The 25199-nt window shown below is 40.7% G+C and overlaps 2 protein-coding genes across 16 annotated transcripts in view; one reads left to right on the top strand and one right to left on the bottom strand.

Annotated features, from left to right (window-relative positions):
• Positions 1-966: 966 nt before the first annotated feature.
• STAP1 (signal transducing adaptor family member 1) lies at positions 967-10487 on the bottom strand. Its single transcript, XM_065736759.1, has 8 exons — positions 10224-10487; positions 7858-7929; positions 7092-7205; positions 6354-6410; positions 5239-5411; positions 4534-4662; positions 3804-3873; positions 967-2914 (listed from the first exon to the last, which is right to left on the bottom strand). The coding sequence occupies exons 1-8, from the start codon at positions 10473-10475 to the stop codon at positions 2693-2695; spliced, it is 1089 nt and encodes a 362-aa protein (XP_065592831.1). The 5' UTR covers positions 10476-10487; the 3' UTR covers positions 967-2692.
• Positions 10488-11728: 1241 nt separating this feature from the next.
• The window catches only part of CENPC (centromere protein C), a 29757-nt gene continuing 16286 nt past the window's right edge, over positions 11729-25199 (top strand). For 14 of the 15 annotated variants that reach the window (XR_010622235.1, XR_010622234.1, XM_065736779.1 and 11 more), the window contains exons 1-13: positions 11729-11772; positions 12095-12141; positions 13465-13526; positions 13823-13917; positions 15216-15309; positions 15405-15624; positions 17170-17552; positions 18675-19512; positions 19866-19922; positions 21547-21620; positions 22751-22819; positions 24126-24230; positions 25023-25118. Coding sequence is in view for 13 of the 15 variants with exons in the window: in XM_065736779.1 (XP_065592851.1) it covers positions 11758-11772; positions 12095-12141; positions 13465-13526; positions 13823-13917; positions 15216-15309; positions 15405-15624; positions 17170-17552; positions 18675-19512; positions 19866-19922; positions 21547-21620; positions 22751-22819; positions 24126-24230; positions 25023-25118 (2155 nt within the window). In the remaining 2 variants the exon portion in view is untranslated. The remainder of the gene's footprint in view (positions 11773-12094; positions 12142-13464; positions 13527-13822; positions 13918-15215; positions 15310-15404; positions 15625-17169; positions 17553-18674; positions 19513-19865; positions 19923-21546; positions 21621-22750; positions 22820-24125; positions 24231-25022; positions 25119-25199) is intronic. The other variant, XM_065736768.1, reaches the window with a different exon arrangement.

The following is a 25199-nucleotide window of genomic DNA, read 5'->3' as shown; positions in this document are numbered from 1 at the left end:
TTATGCTGTACTCCTGTCCACAGCGTGGAGTTGCACTGAGTTAGCATCGTCACAGTCTGTTACTAGGATATTTGAGTATAAAGAATAGACCTACATGATCAGAACCTTGCTTTACATTGCAGTGAGGCAGAGGTGCAGAAGCATCTGTAACAACACATTACCTTTTAAACACAGGCTAATAGCTGCTAGTTTGGGTGGTGGGGTCGAGGGTGGCTTTTTTAGTGTTATTCCCCAGTGATGAGAGTGAAGTGGGGTTTGATGTTAGGATCTGCTAAATCCCGCAGATGTTGCAAAAGGGCATTGACTACTTTGCCATTTATCCTTGATTATCATTCATTAAGATTTAGGGATATCTTCACGTTTAATGAACGTTATTGCTTGGGAATGTTACCTGGTTTTCCTTTCTCAGACAGTTGTAGCCAGGAACAGCAGCTATTAGGCTGGTCACTGGAACAAGATATATGGAACTGAATATTTGGAATCAGCACAATTATTGCAGTATTTGGGATTTAGTCTTACATGTGGAACACGTTTGTGAAGGTACATATAGTTTTACAATCAGTAGAGTTTATATTATATATATAAATCTTGTAGATTAATAATATTGCTTTTTAATCTAGCCTATTTAAATAAGAAAGCTTAGATTTTTTTTGAAACAGGACAAAAGATCACTACATATGGAGGCAGAGAAGGCATAAGCAGACAGTAAATTTCCACTTTCAAATAACAACTGAAATACGTTTGTCTGTGGCAATGTTAGAGCCTAAATTAAAATTGCTAATTATTACTAAGGATCGCTTACTTAAATGTTTAGGTTAAAGCAAAAGCGCTGTCACGTCTCACAATTGTAAGCTGGGGAAAAAAATGAATTTGAGTATGTACACTGTTGCAGTGGTGTGATGTTTAACATGCTCCTCCTTCTGAGGTACACAGCAAAGCAAAACAGTACTAGTGTCACTACTTTGCTTGAAGGCCACCTGAAGGTTCTCACACATAGGTAACAGAATGACTCCTGCTGATGACAATGCAGAGACCTTTGTGGGACTCATGCTAAAATTTCCAGGTGTAGGCTGGAGACAGGACTGACAGATACTGCTTTTACTGAGTATATGTAGGATAAGCATCCGTTCTATCCGTTCTTCTCAGTTTGAGATAGAAAAACTGAAAATGCAGAGCATCTCCAGATGCTTCTAGCAGACCTTTAACATCTTTGAAATGTAAGCTAACTCCAGTAGCGTATTAACAAAAAATTACATAAGGGGACTTCATGTAGGAAAAGTGTGCATTTCAAGAGGCTGTTAAAATGGTTTTTCGTGTTTTAAAATGAAGAGCTGATAGCTGTGATGTAAAGGTATTCACTTGTGTGAAGTGAGCTGATTTAGTGAGCATTTGTGTTCGATGCAGCCCATTTCTCAATCAAGTACTGCTTTCTGCCAGCACTTCCAGCAAGTGTTCAGTGGGCTCACTCAGACTGGGCAGAGGCGAGGTGTGCTGGGGGGAGTTGTTCTTCCAGATCTGCAGTGTTGTCAGCACTGCCAGGTACACCACGTGGATCTGAACACTGCTTTTTGTCTGTGTATTTTTTGTCTTTGTATTGAAGGCTTTTGTGAGTGTGGCACTGAGGCTATATTCTTACACAACAGCTGGAACTGGGCATCTCCCTGTAACAAGGAGGAAGTAAGTCCCTTTGTGCTCGAGTACTTTGAGCAGTCCTTCAAAGTCTTATTCTTTGCAAGCTGGTTGATTTACAGAGATTAAATTTTATATCAGCATTAAAGATTTTTCTCATCCAAATGCCTTTTTACATTAGTTTTCCCATAATTTCTTAATGGTTACTCTTAATAGTTACAGGAATGTTTACACATCTAAAACTAGACATTTAGCTCCCAGCTGTCTCTGATTCTTGGAGTAGTGAGCATTCTGTGTGGGAAAACTCGTTCCTGTTAACAAGACTGCTTTTATAAATGTGGACTGGTACTTCCAATCGATTTGGGATTTTGTTTACCAACTCAGGGAGTAAGAGCACATTTTCATTCTCTCTTTTCCTAATACGTGTGGTGAATTTGTGAACGTGCAGCAGTTCTAGCAAATGCAGAGGCAGCAGTTGACACCACGTCACAATTTCACATCCTGAAATAATACAGATTTGAGCTAGGCAGAGTTTGTATATAAATCTGAGTTGTATCAAACAGAAGCAAGGGCCTTGGGTAAACTGGTATTTGCAGTCTTTCCTTCTGTCTTTAGAAATGTTTTGGCTGTGTAGTGGAAGTAGTTTGAAGAAAGGAACTGTATTTCAACCAAATGCAACAGGCTGAATTCTGCCTCTGTTGAAAGGTCTGTCCATCCCTGTTAATTACCCTCTTCTGTAATTACAGAAGCCAGGCTTTGCTGCATTACAGGACAGTGATCTCAATTCCATCAAAAGGGTGATTAATTTTGACCAGATACCTTCAGAAGGTTTATTTTACGAAATGTGCCTTTTGATGAAATAGCTAGAGCAGGTGTTTATCCATTGTGTGAAATGCTTATTTGGGTTCAGTATTGAAAATGTCATGGGTTACAGCAGTGGTAATCACATCAGCAGAACTGTCTTGTTAGAAAGTGAACCACCTTGCATGGCAAAAATCAGATACATCACATGGCACGCCTTAGAGGCTTACAATACTAAATTTGGGTCCTACTGCTGACCACTTCAGGTACTTGTTTGGAAGACTGGATCCCCAGTTTCCCTGAGGATGGACGCTGTCTCCTTTTTGCGGCTCTGCCTTTCATCAGGACTTTTCCTCTGTTCTGCTTTCAGACTCTTGTCCATTTGCAGTGCCTCATTGCATGTCTGCATGATGAAAGGTTTCAGGTTCCCATGGGTTTGGATCACAAAGTAACTGATGACATCCTGAAGGCTTTTAACTATAACCTGTTTGACAAATAACAACAAAATAAACACCACCAAACAAAACATACAGCATATATTACTGTGAATGCAGTCTTGAAAACATGCTGAGGTGCCTAGCAATGTTTTTCAAACTAACACTGTATATGCACCTAGCATTTAGATGTCATGAGGTCTAGGACAGCTCTCCACAACCAGCGGTAACAACTTTAGCCTTGAACGTTCAACCCTTTCCATCAAATGAGTAACCAAACTCCAAGAGCTCTGTGTGCCCTTGTGCTCTTTGATGATTGCTGATGGTCTTTCAGCAGGTAGTTTAATTGCAGGTTCTTTTTCAAAACATTAGGATGTTTCTGAGTACACTGGTAAACAGAAAGTCTCAAAATGATGGGAGGAAAAAAACTGCTTTCATAAAGCACAAAATAGGATCTAGGCACCCTTGACTGCACCTCAACTAAGTTACTTTCATCTTCCAGAAAGGTAAAGACCCATTACAGGACCACAGTGCTTTGCCATTCTCAGAGAGAAAGTGGCACTTTGAGTCACTGTGATGCTTTCTGGATCCTTGCATTTTGAACTTCCTCTAGCTGCCACGGGAGCTCAGTTCTTAGACTTCATACTGAAGAGCTGAGAAAACATGAATCCTGGGTGTTTCATGGGTGGTGGTGGTTCGATTTTATTTTTGGTAAAAGAGGCATATTGTGGATGCTTTATTAATTTTTTTCCTACAATCCTGTTTCTTAAACTTGTTTTCAAGAATTAGGTTAGTTAGACTAACAAGAGGCAAAATATCTACATACTTCACTTTCTCACAAGTTATGGTTAGGAACTGACTATAGCTGCTCAAATTTTCTGCGAAGTAGCAATTTTTACACCTGCTTAAGAATCTTAAGCAAAGAAATGGCTCATTTACCTGTTTTTCCAATTCAATAACGTAACTTCTTTCTCTGGATGTCACTCTGTAGTGCTTTATGCATGGAGCACTGAAAGGAAATGAAATGTAAGTAAACAGGCTGCTGGAAGTGAAATACCTTATGATGTACCATTGTTGTCACTGAATTTCTCTGCAGGAGTGGTGGAAGTGAGGTTTGCAATATCCACAGAGCCCACTGAAGTGTGTGTAGCAGGGTGAGGCTTTTCCTCTCCTAGGAGAGGAAACTGAGAACACTGGGAATTGCATATTTCATTCTTGATGTTTCAAGAGACTTGTTCTGATGCTCTGCAAAGCTAAAATGTGACAATCCAGTTAAAAGAAGGTTGTTGTAGTTCAAGATACTGTTTGAAAATATTTGTCTCTTTCGTTTTTCTTTGCTTGTTTTAGAAACTGATATGGCCTGTTCGTTTTTATTGTCCATGAAGATTTCTTAAATTGAGCAGCATTTTAAGGGTAGGCAGCAGATGGGAAGAGTATTTGCCTAAGGAAATTGACTTTTGTTGTCTGCTCTTTAGTGCTGCTTTGTTTAATCAAACAGACTTTGGAGGAGAGGGTTAACAGACTGGTCTCAGGCTCATCCCTGCTCACCCACTTAACTTTGCTCGAAGTAGTCTGAAGGTGAGGCATATGCTTCACACATATTGATTGGGTGATAGAAATTCAGCTTTCAGTACAGTGCATGCTAGTTAAGAATGGGGTAACAGCCTACTCTAGCACATGTCGGACAGTGATGGCATAGTTCTTGCTGTCGCTGCCAGGACGCAGGATCAAATTCCCACACAAAGGGTTATTTTCTAACATCTCCATTGCTTCTTTCCGAGATACCGCATAGAAGCACCTGCATAGAAGGGAGAGGAGAAACAGCGTGGATGCAGGTTACACTGGCAGCTGTGCAAAGAAATGCTAATAGGTCAGGCTTATTCAGGGTAATTAGCTCTGGCTGCCACAGGGCATGGCATCTGGAAGATTCTTGCTGATTAATGTTATTACAGGACAGCAGCGCTTCACTCTTCTCAAAGAGAAAGTGGCACTTTACTTCACTGTGATGCTTTCTGGACCTTCTCTGTGAGACTACCAACCTAGATCTACCTTGAATTTCTGAGTGGTAATCAGCATGTCCTCAGAACGGCAGATACAGCAGTCCAACCTGTGGCTTTCTGAAAGGTTTATCAAGCGTGGTAGCAATGTGCTGCACACAGCCTTTTCAATACAGAAGACATTGCAGAAAAGCTGTACAACTAATGTGTGTTATCAAATTTCCGTAAAGGCCTTAAGGTAAATTTTGTTCACTGACTATTTTAAACTTTTGTACAACACTTGAAGTTTGAACCTCTTTATGGAAACAATACTTTCAAAAAAAGAAAGGAAGGCTCTGTAGATGGGCTGAGGCTTGCATGTTTCAGTCAGAACTTACGCTGGCATAGCAGTTACTACACTGCTGTAGTCCTCGCTGGAAAGGCTTTCTTTATTCTGGGATGTGCTGGAACAGTCATCAAGCATAATCCTTCTTTTCTTTTCTTTATCTAGCACTTCATGTATTCTTGTAAGTTGTCCAGGTGATAAAGACTCATCAGGTGGAACTGACAACTGAAAATGAACAGCACAGTTGTAAATTGAAGTCTGGACAAATATGAGCAACTGTTTTGCATGCAAACAGCAATCTCCAGAGTGCAACTGCTATGTAGTAGTCTGTCCCACCTGCTTGGTTAAAGCAGATATGGTGATCGGGAAGGTTTATGTATCTTGTGTTCTGAAGAAGATGGTGCACATCTGGTTTTGGTAGAATAGCAGGGTAGAATAGTGGGATACACATCAGTACCTTCATTTACCAGAGATGTGCACTAACAAAAGTGGGAACAATTATATTTTGCAGTTGCTACACTGCAAAACTTAACCTGTTCCAGCTAACCTCAGCTTTTTAAGTGATTCAGCTACTCTAATGTAAACTCACCTGTGAACAAACTTCTTGTCTCCTGAATATTATTAAAGAATATCTTGCTATTTTCAAAGTGCATATAACATTTAAGAATGGGTTTACATGAAATGATTGTAATACAGTTATTTCACAGTAATTATTGATGCTGATGGGAAATGAAGACTCTTGGGTTTTTCTCCTGGTACAGTATAAGGTTGGGCTCAGTGGGTTCTGTCAGGTATGCAGTTCAGTCATTTCATCAGAAACATCAGGTTTGTTTCTTTATCGTTTCTTTATCCCTTGTTCAGTGTTTATAGAAGTTGTTTCCCTCGGAGCAGGCTCATTTTTTCACAGGTATCAGCAGGTGGACTTGTGCAGATTTTTCTCCTTGGACAGCCAATAGTGGACTGGGAGCTGTTTGATTGGTTACTGCAGCAGATGAGCTGGGGTGAAACCAGCCTGAATTCTGCTGTCTTTGCAGGGAGGGGTGGGCACCCTTAGTGTGTGCAAGCACATTAGAAGCAAGGTTTTAAGCCAACTTGTTGCACACATGAAGACAAAAAAGGCCTCATAAATGCTTTCAGTATTGAGTGGGATAAAAAACTGTTTCCTACCTTTGTTACAGTGAGAATAAAACCCTTCCATTCCTTCCCGTATTCACAGTCATCAGCCTAAGAAAACAGAAAGTAAGAATAACCACAGCTCGCTCTCTCTCTATATATATATAAAAGTTCAGATAACTTTCACACATTAAGAAGTGCCTTGCCTCAAAATGAGCCTCCTGCCAAACTACATCACACCCTCTGCACTTCCAGTACTCCACGTTCAATTATTAAGAAAGGTTGGAGGTGGGAAGGTGAAAACTCATGGGCTCTATTGGAGTAAATGGAGTGGGTTGTGTCAATCCTATAGGAAGGCCAAGCTGAGGAGATAGGTGAGTCTCAGTTATAAAACCTTGCAGGTAGTCGCTGAGATCTACAGTCTCTACAGCTTTTGAATGGGGGCAAGTCACTGTTCAGACATATTATTGCCCTTCTTGATGTTACGTGTGACCTGAGTCTGTCAGCAGGGTACTTCCTGTGTTTGTTTTTTTTCTTGTGTATTTTCTTGATCAATTCTTTGCTCAATTTTAGGTTCCCAGATCCTTCAGAGGAAACTGTCTCATGGCTCAAGGGGGGCTTTCCCTGGTGTTGGGATCCTTAGCGTTGCCTCCTTCCTTGCTTGCCTTTTTGTGCTTGGCTGCAGGCTGTCAAGAAGGAAACTCCATCCCACATTGAAATGGAGCTCTGAATATCTACAGATGATGAAGTAGAGCACCAAGGGGTTACAAATAATAGGTTTTCTCTTTTTACCTTCACTTCCAGTTCTTCATTCAACAACATCAGGATGAACTGTGCAGAATCGTTTTCATTTGGATAAATATTGGTTACTGAGGTCAGAGCTGATATATCTAGTTTTTGTGAGTACTAAGAAGAGAAAGAAAAGGGATAGCACAAGTTGAAAATTTCACCAAGAAATAGCTGTTTTTCTAATACATTTGTTTAGAAGACAATACTGGGAAACTTTATGGCAGATGCTGGGTTAAATTTCACTGGGGGATGTTTTAAAGCTCAGTCCCTTGTTTCTGCTTACAGAAATTCTTATTACCCACAACATACTTTCTGGATTTTTCTCTTTCTTAATTATGCATTAAGAGACCTCCCCAAACCCACAGCCATGATACTCTGATGATTATACCATGAATATTTTTCTCTTTTGTACAGAGGAAGGTCATAATACACAGCAAGATACAGTTTTTAGTCTTGCACACAGTTGAGGAAAGAGTGTGAGCAGTAATATTATGGAACAACGTTTTTAGCTCAGGTAAAAAATATATATTTGCTTTGATCAAACAGATTAATGCTATTGCTTCAGTCTGGGTTTTTTAAATTTTTTTTTATTTTTTTAATATCAGCCTTCCTGTTGCTATGTTGAGTACTAAACTGTGGGGTGAGAGAGAAAAGGGATGCAGAGAGGTGTCTAGGGCACATGAGGACTGATTAATGAAAATAACTGAAGCAGATCATCCAATCTGACGTTACAAAGATAGCATTGTTACAAAGACAGCATGCTACTCACTGTTGGTGCCTTCTTATCATTGTAAAAGAAGAGCATAGTTCCTCTCAGTTCTGTCCAAAACACTCTAAATTCCTGTTACAGAGGAGGAAGTGTCAATTTGTCATGACAATCTTTTTCATTTCCATAAAGTGCTGAAAGCACTACTATGAAGAGATGTCACTGTGTACTTTTATATTTTTTAAAGATCATTATGTTTTAAAGATCATTAAAGAACAAGTGGTTATTGTTTTCTACGCAGCTTATGAAAAAAAAGTTTATTTTTTTGCAAGGTAGAAAGATATATATGTTCTATGCTTTGTTGTCTAGTATCCTAGTCTGGCACTGAACTAGAATCATTGTAATAAATGTATTTTCAATATTAATTTAAAGGAGGTAAGTAATGGAAGAAAAATATATTTACTCAAAATGTTTTGTTTGCACATAATTTTGATCTCACTAGTTTACTTGCTGGACAAGTAAAGCCAAGATGGGGGGCAAGATCACAGAGCATGGTAGTAGTCTGACCTACTAACTATGCTTCTTGTATATGAAGTGATATTTCACATGCTTTGTCTCTGAATTACGTGCAGTAGCATTCATAAATCAACATAGTGACAAGGTAAATATAACTGCATCACTCTTCCTATGGTTTCCTAAAATGTTCACGCTCAAGTAAGGGGAAAGGTTTCTGCATTTTTCTCCTTTTTCTTGTGACTGATACCCCAGGAAGTGTAGCTCTTACTGGACTGGAAACATGAAAACGTAACGTAGTTCTGAATGCTGCTCTAGTGTTCAGTTTCCTTGCTTGTTGCATGTTTATATTTATTTGGGGAATGTTTGGGAATTTTCTTTGGCACAAAGTTAGAGATATTCACAAAACTGAGAAAGAACAAACTTGTGAATTCTGCTATGTCACATGAATTACAGTGAACAAGTGTTCCCTGGAGCGTCCTGAAGAGATCCTTGCCCCTGTTCTGCAAGCCCCTAACTAGTCTTTCTGGTGGTTTCTGTCAAACTGTAGTGTAAGATTCTCTACAGCACTCAGCCGCTGGACCCCAACCTTTGAGCACTGCAATGTGCTGCTAAGGTGTAAATGTCCTCATTAAATCATCCATTCTAAGCAAGTTCAGTGAATGCTTGCTGCGTGCTGGGGCTGGATGTCATGGCAAGCCTTTGGTTTGCACCTTATAAACTAGGCTTTGTGCTCTATGGAGTAGCGGTTGCCTGGGGACATTTCTGATTGTTTCACAGCCATTCATGCTTTTTTTTTCCTTGAGTGTCTGGTTTCTCATAAATGACAATATGCCTTCTCACATGAGTCTCCTCAGACTGGTCTGTATTATTGCTGTGCCATGTTACTTTTTGCTGTTTTGTTATGGCATTTAACCATATTTCAAAAGGAGGGATTTTTCAGGGAACAGTGAGGTTTTACACAGAAGGATATAAATAAAGGACTGTAACAAGGAGCTTCATTTAAACATGAGGGTATTTTCATGCTACACTAAGACAAGGCATTGAATGATTTTTAGAGATGCAGAAAAATGAACAGCTAATCAATTGTCTGCTTTTTGTTCCTTGGAGTTTGTTTTCTCTGCTACTAGCTTGTTCCTGTATTTGTGAGTCACAGTGTTATTTCAGTTTCTTGATTATATCTCCTTTTTTTTGCAATGTATAACTCATCTTCTCTACTTTGTGCACCTGCTTCCATGGAGGTGTGAGTGTATGTATGGTCCGTAAACGTTGGGATTGACATTGTCCTTTTTTAGCACTTGATAATCAGTTTAAGTATGTGCTCCGAACATGGTAGCACTGATTAAAAGCATGTGGGCATTTATCAGTTTGAGCTGTAAATAATTATCCTGGCTCAAAAAGTCTCCATTATGTTTTGAAGCTAATCCACCTATGTGGAATCATGAGCTCACTGCAACAAGAAAAAAGGGGCACAGCACAGTTAATACATATCATGGTGGTGCGTTGCTGATGATACCAGGATGGATAATCTCTAGAAAACAGATTGTACATTGAAGCAATATAACCATCCAAACTGCCTTGCTATTGAAGTACTGCTTTATCTTTGTGCTGTGGTGGTAGCTATGAAATCAGTCAAAATGAATCTATATTTCAGTAAGTAAATTATAATGAGATCCTGGAGGATATTGATTGTTGTCTTGTATAACTTATTTTACTTCTTTTCACCTCAAGTAATGTGAACAGAAATAAGATGGAAGTGCAAATTAATCTAGATACCGTCATTTCAGCACAACTATTTCCATCGGCCAGCACTGAGAAGCATTTCCCACCACCACCATCAGCGGAGGATTAGTAGCTAGCAGTAATTTCCTGAGGAAACACCCAAAACGCCAGCTTTGTGGGGCGGTGCAGCTTACCTGGCCCCGCGAGCGCCGGACCGCCAGGTAACCTTGGAAGTACAAGGGCAGACCCGTGAGCCTCTGTCTCTCCTGGGAGATTCGCCGTGGTGCTGCCTGAGGGGCTTCAGCAGGCTGCTCCATGCTGCTCCTCCGCAGCTCCTGGATAGCAGTTCTGCTCTTTGCTTCTTGGTTTGCTGTTGTTTGCTTTATTATTAACACCCCTCCCACTCCTGTTGTTTGCTCTGTGTCAACCTCAGCCAGAGAGCTCATCCTGGTGAGGGTAAGGGGGGGGAAGCAGCACCTCAAAGAGGAAGTCTCAGTGCGTTGCTTTCAGGTCGGCACGTGTTCTGCTCAGCGCGTAATCCCCTCGGGGGGAACCAGACCGAGTGGATTGAAAGGATGTTTTCTCGGCTGTGTGTTTCGTGGTTGCTCAGAGGTAAGCATTCAGATGTTATCGCACGAGACTGTCATTTCTGTGTGCGGTGTCACCTGCAGGTGGTGGCACACCAGCCCATGCGTGTTTTAACGCTGACGCTATCAGAGTTGGAATCTCTATCAGGATACGGGATGGCAGCAGTGTAAGACTGGAAATGAACATGCTTACAGTGCTGTATGGCTGCCCAGGAAAGTGAAAGCAGTGGTTCAGGAGCTAAGTGTCTGTTTTGCAGAACTAAAGGGTGACATTTCCATCAGTTTCCCAGAACCTTTATGTTTCAATGTTTCTGACCCTTCCCTATAGTATTTAGGACGGGGGATGACTGCACTTGTCATTTCCCGGCTTGCTGCTGCTCAGAACAAAGCCAAAAGGCGTTGTTGCTGAGTAGGTCAGGTCCCACGTTTGGTTTAAAAAAATGATTTACAAAAAATCCACTTTGGTTTTTAATTATCACATCAGCCTGTTCTTGTTCTCAACCCTAGTGGGTATGGTGCACCTCCTCACAGCTTGTGGGACGCTGGGAGGCTTCAGGTGTGCTGCTAGCTAGGAAAAACAACCTTCCTTAGACAGAACGGATTTTGCTGTAGGCGGAGTTAATTGCCGCGCGTCAGCTGGGGCAGCTCCGTGTTCTCAGGTGCTGGCTAGATGTCAGAGGGCGCATTGCTGTACTTTTGTTTTCGTTTAAATGGCAGAATGTGAATTCACTATCGAACGATGCAGAACTGACAAAGAAAAGGGCATCTGCGCGTTTGAGTTCTCCCGGTCCGAGAGGAAAATGCTGTGCTCTACCCTACTGCCGCCCCACAGGGAACGGAAAAGCGCGGAGGACGGAGCGACAGCGTACGCTCCAACTTCTGCGCATGCGCAACAACGGTCCTCTGGAGATAGGAGCCGCGCGCGCTCGAAGCAACAGGCCCGATTGGCGCGAGGCGGCCGCCGGCCAATGGAGCTAGGCGGAGGGGGCGGGGCGGCGGACACCAGCCAATGGGGGCGGCGCGGCGGACGCCAGCCAATGGGGGCGGCGCGGCGGGGCTGCCGAGGTTTGAAAGCGGCGGCACTGAGGGAGAGGCCGGGGGCGGCTGGGCGCCGGGCGCGTTCCGGCAGCGGCGACCCATTATGGCGGAGCGCTTGGTGAGAGGGCGAGGGGAGCCCGGCCCGTGCGGCGGCGGCACCTGGCGCGATGGAGGGGGGGGCGGCGAGGCCTTCTGTCGGGGCTGGGCCGCTGTCAGGAGGCGGGCCGGCTGCCTGCGGCGGGGCACGGCGCTGAAGCCTTCCGTGCGCGGGGAGCTGCCGTGTGTCTGGGAGTGCTGGACACGTTCTCTTGCGGCCTTGTAAGACTTTCTGGTAGTGGTTTCAGGTGAAGCGGGAGTTCCTTATTTACACGGGAACCGGGATGCTGGTCTCTGTTTGACAGCAGAGTGCATAGTAACAGCTGATTCTTATTTCTTGACAGGATCATTTAAAAAAATCCTACCGAGCAAGATTCTGCGGTCAAGAAGGGTAATTCCCTTTATGATTTTAATCTTAGATGCGTTTCTTTGGAAAAGTTACATTGATTTCTTTGCTTGAGTGTCATGTTAAAAGTAACGGTGTGTCGTAGGGACACAGATACTGGGCATGGTGGTGATGGGTTGGTGCATGGACTACGTGGGCTTAGAGGGCCTTTCCAACCTTAATGATCTTAACTGATGAAGTCAGGGAAACATCACTTCTTGTATTTCTTAGCGGTGGGAGAAGCAAACTGTGCTGGGCTGTGAAGCGCAAAGGATTTCCTCCCCAGTGGCAGACTGTGGAGTATGTAGATTCTAAGATACTGCTACCTGAGTGCAGGTGCAGCTATCTGCAATGCTTTGGCTTTTAGGAGGCAGAGAAATGATGGCTGCACAGTGCCAGCTCAGTGTTTGGTCCTCACTGGTAAATGCGGAACATGAGTTTGGATTTTCTTCTTTTAAGACATTTATGAGAATATCGAGCTTTTTTTTTATTGGAATCTGTTGCTGAACATGCATTTCATGAGTTTACCAGATCTACCAAAATACCTATTTTTATAGGAATTTAATAATTATGAGAAAAATAGCATGCAATGTTTTTCTTCTTATTTTAGTTTTGATCTATATAGGCCAGCTATTGGATTACTTCTACTGTTTTTATTTGTCCTTGGGGGGGATCTGAAGTGGTATCCAAACAGCTAAGCTATTCTCTAGCTTGCAAATTTAATGTCCCAAATCAGTTCCTGCTTCCAGAGCTTTTGTAGAAGCATGGAATAACTGCAGGTAAACAGTAGGAGGAGAAGCGAAGGATGACTTCTCTTCTGTAAGGGTAGATTGCAGTCTGCAGATCTCATTTCTGGGCCTGCTGAGGCTAGATCACCTTGCAAGCAAGCAGTGTTACTTCAGGATTGATATTTTTTTTTGTTTTGTTAATTTGCTTATGTTGAGGCAGAATCTTTATTCTCTAATCATTAAGGTTGAAAAAGACCTCTCAGCTCACCTAGATCAACTGTTAATCCATCCCCACCATGCACTTCCCGGAGCTCTTTTACCTAAAGGTTCTTGCAATAGTTATATTTTATTCCATGGGGAGTTATTTCCTCATTCCCTCATTCATGTTTCATGACCGTGGTTTTTTGTTCCCTGAAATCATATTGAGAGAAGCTTGTTTGCTTCTCTTCTACTATGGAACAGTAGATTAATTTTAGTAAGGTTCATCTATTCTTCAGTAAAGTTGGAAATAAGAATGAGAAATACTAATAATAAGTTGTTTGTCGGAATGAGAGTATTTAGTGTTTTTATTTAAAAACCTGTTGTTTTTTTTTTTTCCTAGGAAGAAGATCGATATACAGCCAGGTCAAAATGTGCTGAGATACATACAGGATTGTTTTGAATGTAAGCTTTTATTTGGTGTTGTGCTTAATTTGCTGGTTAGAGAATCATTTCTTTCTTGTGCCATATTTAGTGATAAAGAAATGGAAATTGAAAAAAAAAATTGTTAATATATTTCTTAGTTTAACAGTATTCCCTTTGCAGCCCCTTGAAACTACGTCTAAGCTGCATTACAGAGGTAATATTTTTCCCAAGTAGATGGTTTCTACAATATTTTGATTTACTTGAACTTGACAAACTTTAGTGGTTTGATAAAACCTGTGTCATTCCAAGTATCCCTTACAGCTTTTTCTTTATAGGTGATGATACTGATGTTACAGTAAGCTCTCCAAATGCAACCTGTTCCTCATCTCCTGCCAGAAACCAAGAGAGGACTTCAACACAGAGCCCTAGGGTAAGTTGGACCAACTTTTTACATGATCTGATGGTGACAGGACAAGAGAGAATGGCTTTAAACTAAAAGAAGGGAGATCTAGATTAGGTGTTAACGAAAGATTTTTTTATTCAGAGGCTGGTGGTACACTGATACAGGCTGCCCACAGAGGTGGTCATTCAAGGCCAGGTTGGATGGGACCCTGGGCAGCCTGATGTAGTGACTAGCAACCTTGCCCATGGCAAGGGAAGTTGGAACTGGCTGGGCTTTAAGATCCCCTCCCACCATTCTGTTTGGTTATGACGCTGTTACAGCATAGTGCTGGGCACAGTTTCACTTGGTACACATCTGTATATGTAGGATTGATTTCTATATGAGCCTTGAATGAATAAATTCTGTATGTCGAAAATATTATTGTAGAGACTAATGTTCTGTAGTAATTGCTCGTGATGCTTTTCCTTAGTTTGTTGTACTGAAATTGTAAGTAGACTCTTAAGTGGTTTATTTAATGTTTTTTTTCATCTTCTTACATCTTCTACTTGTTTGGGGTAGTTACATTTCTTGTGCTCTCATGCTGAAGTGCACTGCTTTATAATCAGTGCTGGGTATGACTGTCATGGACCCCGTTGGGATTGGTCTCAGGCACTGTACCAGACGTATGGACACAGCTTTTTGCTGATCAGTGGGAGGGTAACACTGAAAGATGATTCTCCTATAAAAGGAACTTGTCAGCTTTTGATACACAGTTACCATCTGTAAAATAACTTTATTGCTTTGAGGAGTGGATAGACTTGCTAATTTGTCGCCAGAGTGATTCCCATCTAGTATTTCTGCAGCCCGTTCTGTCCAGTTTTGATGCTTTGACTTTAGTTTTCGTGAAAATAGGATATTCTGTTAATAGCATTAAAAGAGGCAACATTTATACTGACATTTGTTTATTTCAATCTGGTGTTAGAATACTGAATAATCTGTTTTTTCTTGTGAAACTTCCGCCTGATATAATTGTAGGTGAATTAATTGTTTTAAATTAATTTGTTTTAATGAAAAGAATGTAGCTGGCCTGTGGAATAGCAGTCTGTCTGTTCAAAGCTGCAGATTGACGTTTGTGTACACAGTACTTTTACCTGTTGGAAATATAATTAGTTTTAGGAAGTCTTAGTAGAGAACTGAAGTGTTCTGTTGAAATAGTGTTTTCTGTTTGTAAGAATTAAAGTAAGGAAATTATACTGCTTTCTGTAGAAATTTATATTCCTGTTGATGTATCATGGCTTTGTGAAACATTTTTCTTTGATTGTCTCATTCTTCATTGAATATGTCAGCCAAACACTGGGATAACTAACGTGGTGGAAAGTAGATCCTGTCATTCTGCTGCTTCCTTACCTGTAACGCCAGCGAATACAGTCAGGAGCAAAGGTTGGTAGCTCTATTTTTAATGTTTTCTAGGTATCTCTTCCTTGGAATTTTATAAGCTTCTGAGTAGAATTAAACCCATTTAATATGTGCGGCAGGAGAGCTGTGTGTGTTCAACCCGGAGCCTGAAAAAAACAGACGTGTAGCTGATTCTATCAAAACAGATGGTCCTGTGCCTAGAGGAAAAGCACAGGTGTTAACATTAAAGGATGTTGAAGTACTGTGTGAAAGTCCTGCCAAGTTATCAGATCCTGAAGATGATCACGGGGCTGTGGGATCACCTCTCCTTGTGGAGGAAGCAAAAAGTCCTGTACAAACGTAAGTAGAGGTGAATGTTGTTCTTGCCTTTAAGGATAAATGAGTACAGTGATTTCAGTTATGTTCAGAATATGAACTCATCAACACGTAATTTCAGATTGGAAGAAAAATTTCCATGTCTGGATTTAGAAGGGGGCATCATTGTTTCTTATTAAATGTTCTGGTGATAAGGGTTAATTCCTAGAAATGCAGTGCCTAAGCCTTCCAGAATGATTTGGAACTCCTTTTTTCCAGGAAAGTTTCTCAGATGGATTCACTGAAAAAGCCTAGACTATCCTATTGGAAGCACTGACCTTAAACATAACAAAAACTTTGTTAAAGTAGTGGTGGCAGTCATCCTTACCCTTGCTCTGAATATGTAAATTTTCACCAATGTTCTATGGTTCTAAAGCATGTTCTCCTAAAATGAGGTTTACCTTGTAGAGCTGTATGCTGATAAAGAGTCGTGGGCTGACCCCATGTTACCTTATTGGTTTGGACACTTTCTACTACACTGGGAAGCAATACTGCTTATCCATATTCCACCAAATAAAAGTTTATTAGTAAAAAGTGAAACACTGTCAGCAGGAGAAAATGAGAGCGTCTGTCCATCCACAGAATTACTTAATATGCACTCAACTTATACTGTCATATTTAAGTGCTACTTCTCATATCTTGTTTACATTTTTGATAACCAAAATGTAAAGAGCTGTATGGAAGATGAAAATATGAAAGGATCTCAGATAGTGAGGGAAAATAAGGATCTGCTTTGGCAGGGGGGTTGGACTCAATGATCTCTTGAGGTCCCTTCCAACCACTATGATTCTATGATCTTATGCAAAGAATGTAAAGTATTGCTCTGCATCATGGAAAGAGAAGCTGTCTGTCTCTTCAGTCCTCTTAGCATCTGTAATGACAGGAATACTTGAGAAAATGTTTCTTTTGAGCCTTAACATGGAATGGTCTGCTTGCAAAATAATCCAATCCTGGATTGCACTGGAGCAAGCTCATGTACTATGCACATGGTGTGGGAGGGCATTTTCAGACCATCTGCCATTTCTAAAATGAAAAATAAATTTTAGGAAATGGATTAACTAGTTAGAACATTTTTTGAAGGGAGCTTTTAACAATGCTGTTAGTATTTAACCATGCATTTGCATTTGTCTGCTGGTAGAGCTGTATGCAGCTAAGGAGATGTGCTTCAGATTGGTTTTGAGATGTTTTGATTGGTAGATGGGGGTGATTCAGGAAAGCCTTGTATGGTTCTGAAGCACGGCAGTGATCAAAGCAGACTTGGCAAAAGAGTTAGTGTGAATCAGTGTGATTTGATAGGAAGTTGACTACTCAGCACCTGAAAAATAGTAAGACACACATCTGTGGCCAAAGCAAGGGAAAAACAGAAGGTGTGATCGTTTTGGAAGGTTGAGGATGATGGACTTTAGAACCGTTTGTCTGGGAACGTCCTGTAGTGTGTTTATGTGCTTTATGGTAATCAGCTGATATACAACGTTGACACTCTTGTTTTTCTCCCAAGTAATGAAAGCACTTTGTCCCTCCATTCTTTAGGTGTATGGTCCCAGTGGCAGCACCATCATCACCTCCTCCTGTAAAAGACCAAGGTGTAGAAATAGACAGTGAATGTGAGTTTTTAATTGATGAATCAGGTGGTCTGTCTTTTAAGTCTTGGTTTTCAATACCCCGCAAGAACAGAAAGTCAAAAAAAGATGGCTCTGTAACTACTGCTTTGAAACCTCAGTCCACTGAAAAGGAAAAGACAGCAGATAAGAAATGCAGGAACATCAAGGTACAGGCTGAAGTACATAGTGAACAGAGAATGCAGAATGTCAGAGTGCAGCGAAACCTGAAAGGAACGTCGGGATCCTGTCCGGTCTCCGCTAACAGTGAGGGAAAGGGCGTTAAATCTCAAATGCAAAGCATTACTCGTGTGGGTAAGTAAGTGAACTTGTCTTCAGACTTGCCCTTCCATGTCATATTATTAGATATCTTTCTGGTGCTTTATTGGGAAGTGAGAGTTAAGGAGATGAGGGAGATCAGTGGAGTCCTAATCAATGTCCAGGCGCATAGTTAGCTTTGGGTGCATACAGGCAGCGAGTCTGTATTTTTTTGCTTGTGGATTCTGTAATGCAGAAGTGCCAGTGCTTCTGTGTAGGGTTTACCAGTCCTGAGAAAAGCATGCAGAAGCAAGTTGATATTTATCATCAGTTTGATAGAGAAGTACTCATGTTACTGGGGACGGCCTGCTGGTAGTGTCTCTGCCAGGTCCTCATTACCGGTGGTGGCTGGCCGGTGATATGTCCACCCTGAGGTTTTCCCCAAGAGATACCAGTGGCAGTTGACCAGCAAGATGCCCACACAACCCCTTGGTAGTACTGTGACCATATATATACAGATGGGAAACAATAACGCATGCAGTGTCAGGATTAATGAGGTCATTCACAGAAAGCAAAGATACTTAGTTACAGCTGCAGAGTGGTTTCTCACCAAGTTAACTCCTAGCTACATGCAGAAGCTAGAGGCAGTTAACTTGTGTTTCCCAGCTAACACAAGTCCTTTCTTATGGATAGTTACCGGTTCAGCTCATGACCTGTGTTTTTCCACACAGATTCTCCCCTACCCCCAGTCCTAGCCTCTCCTGTTAGGAGTCTGAAAAATTAACTTAGCAGTGTTGTCTTTTCCTGCCAGCTGACAAATAGGTTGGTATCCACAATCTTTTGCTCCTGTCTCCCTAGAAAGGAAATTAAGATACGCTCTTTAAACAGGAGGTCAGTTTTTATTATTTGAGAAGAATTTTCTAGTAGGTAGCACTGAAAACTGGAAGCAGATACCATGTAACATTTCTGCTCTTTAATTCATATTATTTCCTGCCAGTAAAAGAGAGCTTTGTTTCAAATGTCAGGAAAAAGTCAGTTCTTGTTATATTTAATGTTTGCGTGATTTTATATTTACTCTTGTGTTTACATCTAAACTTATTTCTTTGGGGTTTTATGGGGAAAAAGCATTAACATCCATGTGTTTTGGGTTTGTTTTTTTTTTTTTTTTTGTATTGATAGGAAAATCTAAAAAGGATGCACTTAATAAGGGCTCTCCCAAGCTTAGAAAGAAGATGTTCTGTGAATCAGGTGCTGAACAGCTGATGCTGTCTGGATTGGACTCAGAAGCATCTGATGAAGAAAAAAAGAAAATAAGGCTGATGCCAAGGGAAGATTTGCCAATGCCCTTAACTGAGCATCAGCAAGAGCAGATGCTGTCTCCAAAAAAGAATCTCAAGCCTTGCAAGTACCAGCAGTCCGCTTCAAAATCTCATCAGTGTTCAGCTCAGAAGAAAAAAACTGAGCAGAAACTTGCAAATGATAAAGTGTTGAAGAGTCAAAGGAAGAAGCTGAAAAAATCTGGAAAGAGAAATGGTAATAAAAATCCTGAGCTACAGAGATGTGAGAGTTCTGACAGTGAACCTGGTGATGAAGTGCTTGGAAGAGAGCCCATAGAATCAAACGAAATGTTTACCTCACCTCCACATCAGGAATTACAGACTTCTGTGCTGCAGAAGTTGGCTAAGTCTGAAAAAGCTGAGAAAGTATTGCATGCTTTGGAATCGGTTGCTGGTGTACATAGCAAAACTCCTTTAAAAGCTGCTGAGTTACTGCAGCATCTCATTGACAGCGTGCAGAATTTGGAAAAGAAAAGATCAGCTACGTCTTCCAGGAAGGTGCTCAGAAAGATTAATCACAGAGCCCATGAAAGAACTTGCACAAACACCAAGAATGCTGAACCTCAAAATACAACAGATTCTGACAGCTCTTCTACACAGGAGGTGGTGAGAAAAAAATACAAGCAGTCAGCTGTGAAAACAAATAAAAAAAGAGAATTTAACAGACACCAGAGACTGCAGTAAGCTATTCATTCAATTCCTTAAAAAATGTGGTGTGATTTGGTATATTCAATTACATTTTGAGCATTAATTACATTGTTGAAATAAGTGGTTGTTTCAGGTGGTTAAATAGCTAATAAAGAAACCACGTGGTGTAATCAGCACTATTATCAGGGGTGGGTGCCAAGTCCAGTGTCTGTGAGTACCTACGGAGATTTGGATTCGGAGTTTGTAAAGTGTGATTTGGAGATTGAGTAGCAGATCCAGTGCTTGGTGGTTTGGTTGTTTATTTTTGCATTGCTTTATTTATTTTTTAATCTCTCTTATATGTTTCACTGCAGTAAGTAAAACTGTTGACTTACAGTAAGCATAGTAATTGTTTCTCTTCTAGAAATTCCTTGGCAGCTGAGAAATCTATGGGTCCTGAAAGGTAATTTCCTGTGTTGTCTATAAAATTTGCATTTAGTCTTGCTCCTCCTGTACTGAGACAGCTCAGTGTACAAATTGAGAGCAGCCCTGCAGAGAAGGACCTGGGGGTCCTGGTGGATGAAAGGCATGACAAGGAGTGTGCTCTTGTAGCCTGGGAAGTATCCTGGGCTGCTTCAAAACAGGTGGCCAGCAGGACAAGGGAGCTGATTGTTCCCCTTTGTGCTTCCCAAGTAAGGCCCTATCTGGAGTACTGTGTCCAGACCTGGGGCCACCAGTAGAGGAGGATGTGGAGCTGTTGGAGCGGGTCCAGAGAAGAGAGAGAGATGATCAGAGGACTGCAGCACATCTCCTACAAAGAAAAGTTGAGAGAGCTGGGCGTGTTTAGCTTGGAGAAGAGAAGGCTGTGGGGAGACCTTGCTATGGCTTTCAAGTACATGAAAGGAGCTTACAAGTAGGAGGGGAACTGATTACTGAATTTTTACATGGTCTGACAGTGAGGGGACAAGAGAGAATGGTTAGATTTTAGGAAGAAATGTTTTATTCTGAGGGTGATGAGATGCTGGAACAGGTTGTGCAGGCAGGTTGTAGATGCCCCATTCCTGGAGGCATTCAGAGCCAGGTTGCATGGAATCATGGGCAGCCTGATGTAGTGGCTGGCAGCCCTGCCCATGGCAGGGGAGGATCAGAACTGGATGGTCTTTAATGTTCCCTCCATCCTAAGCCATTCTATGATTAAAAATTGTTCTTTTTGTCATAATTAAGGAGTTACCAGTTATGTCACACCTGCAGAGTAAGGTATCCAGCAGTATCTTCACTCCAAACCTTTGTTTGTGTTTGTAGATCTGCGGATACCTTCTCCTTTATGGAATTGGCTCTTTAAGGAAATAGAAGAGGCAAATTTTGAATGCAACAAATTCTTTTATTGTAATTCTACTGAAAACTGTAGTACTTCAGTTGAAGTAAGCTTAGTGCAGATTTCAGTTGGACAAACTGAAGCTGCGAAAGGTAGGCATGAAGTTATAGTATTGAAAGGCATCTTTTGGGGATTAGGTGGAGCACAGCTGTATTCTCCTGCTGAATTTTAGTGGCAATTGGATGCAGTCATTGTAACAGAAGGAGACAAGGTTGGGTACTAATGCTATAAAGAGAAGCCTTTCTGGTGGAAGTGCATATGGCTGCTGTTTATTGTTATATTAGGATAGTTTTATGACAGGATACATTCAGCTGAAATTCTAAACTTAGTTACTGTCTTTTGCTTACAGTGTGTAGAACACTTCTTTAAAGTACTTCTATAATGCTGTAGGGGAGAGGAGAACATCTGTTTCTTCTGAAAGGCAGGAGAAAGGAAAAAATGTCATGGGAATTTTAGGAAGCCTGGTTAGAGAGATGTGAGCCCAGTCTGCTTGCCTCATAGCTGAGTGGAAGGGCAACTGATGGAAAAGACCTGTGATCTCTAACAGTGATCATTTGCTTCAGTGCCTCATCAAGTGCAGACTGGTGTTTGGGAGGAAAAAAACCTGTGTGTTCTGAAAGAAACTTAAATTTGCTATTTCTGCTATTGCTGTAGCATTCCTTTGATATGCAACACACTGAAGCAGGTGTCTCTTTATTCTTTTCTTTTGAAGTGGGCTTGTTCTAGAACATTCTGAGAAATGTACTTCACGAAGTAAGCATTACGAAGAGAATAATGAATCTTCAGGTATTATTTGAAGTTGGTATTTTCATGCATTGTATGAGCTGCTTAGGCTGTGATTGTGCAGCAATTTCTTTTGTGTCCTCTGCACTTGTTCTTCAGAATAAGAAATGCAGGTTGAATTGGTTGTAATTGCAATTCTGCCCAAGTATATGATACAGTTCGCACCAGCTTCATGTTGTGCTAACTGTATAAGGTCTGGCATCAAGCCTGTGGGGATATAGTTGTCCTTGCACAATACTTGAAATGAATCCTTTTGTTTCTGGTTTGTAGGGGAACTGTTTGTTCAGGGCTTGAACTGGTGATTGAACATTTCATGAAGGGGTGTGGCTGGCCTAGGGAGCACAGGCACATTGTTTGCACCTGTGCTCCCCAGATGATCAGAAGAGAGGACTCAGGATGGAGCTACCCTTGGCTCAATTAAGGGCCAGCCACTGGAGGGAGAGCATCTCTTGGGCCTAGGCTGCTTCCTGAGAACAAGTGCTGCATGGCCAGAGAGCCCCTTTAACTCTTCTTTCTGTATGTGGCTACTGGCCTAGCTGTGAATGCTTTGCCTGGTATTGCCAGGACTGTATATAATCACTTCAGGCTGCTGTGGAGCTAAGTTTCCTGCCCTATGGCCTGCTCACCTGAAAATGTTTTGATTTTCTATAAGTTGCTCGATACAAGTTAAATGTACTGCTGTAATATATGTGAACTCTGGAGGTAGAAAGTCTTTTCCTTCCTTTTAAAGCCAGTTATAATTGTTGTTTAGTTAATGTAATAGTTTTTTTCAGACCTAGTTTTGTGGATGTTCTAGTAATAAGTTTGCTCTGAAGTTATGCTGGGGAGTGTAAAGCTGACTGATCTCACACTTCAGTCAGTAAAACTGCATGTGTAGCTCTTGAATTTTCAGAGAGCTGTCTAAGGAATATTTACTTGAATGTGTAGTTTTTCTGTACTTTTCAAGCTTAAGCTTTTTAATGCGTACATAAATTACATGTCAATTTTATCTACACTGGGTTTCGTGAACCCTTAAAGAGAAATGTTAGTGGGAACATTAGCACTGGGAGGTGTGGTTCTTGGAGACAGATTGAATATAAGTCATGAGTAGTAAATAAATGTTTATTGTGATGGCTCTTTCAATGTATTTTCAGATAATTCTGAAGACCTGCAATGTCAAATAAAAAATCTACTGTCAGACAAGATAGGCAGACAAAAAATAGGTGAGATTATTTTAAAATATTTTAATGTAACTGCATAAATACAAGCATGTTTCCAACTTGATGTAAATTTTTGCTGAAGGAGACACAGGGAAACACGTAGAAATGTGTGAACCGCTAAGCACAAATGAGTGAATTTGTTAATTTGCTAAGCATCTTTAATACTTCATGCAAATGTAGAATACTCAAAACCTTAAGTTTCAGATGAATAGGATTTGGAAAGCAATCTGGAAAATACACAGAACATATAATAGACGAGGCTTGTTAATTCCTCTTTGGAGTACTGTATAACCCTGCTCTGTTTTTTTTCATTAACTTTTGAGAAATTTTTTTGTATATTCAACAGTTCCCATTTTAATTGTCACATTTTGAATTTTTCAAGTTAACACATTGCTTACAATTCAGTGAGAGGGTTTGAATTAATCTTGCACAGAGTAACTGAGGGTGCAGATAAGCTGTCTTCTGTGCTGTCAGAGTTGGTCCTGTGGGAGACGATGGCACAATGGGCGTATGGAGGACTGTAATCCCACACTAATCTGCTTTTATTATTTCCTTTGTTATAGTTCTTGAAGGAATGCAACAGTATTCTTGTGCATGAAATAATACAGGCACAGCTTGTTGTTTTTAGTTTACCATTTTTACTTTTAGCACTTAAGTATTCTTGACTAATTTGTTCTCAACTCTTCAGGGAGCTTTTATTTTTTCGTACAAAATGTAAAGTTCTTACTGCATTTATACATTGCAGCCTAGAAAAAGTAAGAGTTGAGAATCTAATTCAGAAGATAGATATCTGAGAAGTCCTGGAGATGCATGGGGTTTTCTGTTGGCGAGAGTAGAATCTGGGAGAAGAGAGGCTGCTAAGGTGCTCTCTGTTATTCTTCTCTTGCCATAAGCAAGGTGAAACCTTTTCACTTTTGCTGATGAAATCCTTCAGATTTGTGGAAGATTCTTTGTCTTTGTTGAGGGATTTGTCTTCATAATTAAAGTATGTTTCCTCCTCCTTATTCCCAAGTCCCTAATGTCTATATATCAGTGGTTGACTAAGATGTATAGAAAGAAATCCAGTGTCAAGCTAGCATGATGACTAGTAAGAAAAACAGAGAGCAAATTAATAATGTATGCAAAAGAGGGCTAATGACCATACCTCATTCCTTTTTTTTTTTTTTTTTTGGTCTTGAAAGCAAAGTGGTATAAATATCAGCTGGGAAGTGCTGACCCTGCTGAGATGTAACAGCAGCAGATTGTTAAACGCTTTCTGTTTCTAAATATTTCTTTTTCATATGTTGAACTATTTCATCCTTTAAATTAGTACTACCTTCCAACACACCTAATGTTCGTCGGACGAAAAGGATACGACTGAAACCTCTGGAGTATTGGCGAGGAGAGCGAGTAACCTATACAATGAAGCCTTCAGGTACTGGTTTCCAAAATACCCATCTCCTTGTGCCCTGACAGGGCAATAAAGGGAAATCTGTGCTTTGATCCTGTGCTATCAAAGCCTTGAGATGCTTACTGTTTGAGAACTTTAAATAAGTCACTTATTTATGGTTTTCAGCTGTTCGGTCTTTCTTCCAGTGTTCCTGTTTAAGCTAGGAGGAATTTCAGCAGAACATGTAAAATAAATTTGCATTAACTGTTTAGAAAATTAAGAAGATTTATTTGCACTAGTGTGTTTATTATGTCAGGCATTCTGTGATACCAGGAACTGCTTATTGATTCATTCGTGGACACTGCTTTCTAGAGCAGATAGTCTAACATTTTATCTAATCTCAGTGTTAAATGACCTTGGTGATGAAATACATCTTGTAGTCAGCCTAATTTGGTCTTCTCCTTATTAATCAGTCTGCTTGAAAATAGTATTTCCTTTTGTCCCTGAAGTTGATACTTTGTCTTAAAGCTTCACTCTCCTGTTCTGGCTTTCTGAAATGTTCCTTGAATGGAACATGGAATATTCCCATCACACTTTCCATTTCACAATGGAATATTCCCATCATACTTTTTGTAAATCTTAAAAGTGTCTGACATTCTCATGTACTTGATGTTCTAAAGCCTTTTGATTTTGTTCTGGCTTTCTAAAGCTATGTAAAAAGTTGAGCATCAAGGAGTTACGTACCAAACTGAAATGACTGTAGATTGTGCAAACCTTCATTCCTGTAAAATAATTATTATGTGTTAGTGAGTTTTACTCAACTTTCTTTTCTTTCAGGAAGGCTTTTAATTAGTGGAATAGCAGGTGCAGAAGCAGAAACTCACAGGAAGGATAAGCAGAAGAGACGTCATAAGCAGAAAGGAGCTGAAACAAGTATAAATGCAGACTTTTTTTCCTCTTCTTTGTCACTACGGAAAATCCCTTCTGTAATTGAGTGCTATTTAGCAGTAAGAT

The sequence above is a fragment of the Cyrtonyx montezumae genome, unplaced genomic scaffold, assembly GCF_038088225.1.
Source record: "Cyrtonyx montezumae isolate F1298 unplaced genomic scaffold, pur_monq_1.0 scaffold_2, whole genome shotgun sequence".
Classification (NCBI taxonomy): Eukaryota; Metazoa; Chordata; class Aves; order Galliformes; family Odontophoridae; genus Cyrtonyx; species Cyrtonyx montezumae.
The sequence above is the reverse complement of the archived record's forward strand: the minus strand, read 5'-3'. Positions and strand labels throughout refer to the sequence as shown.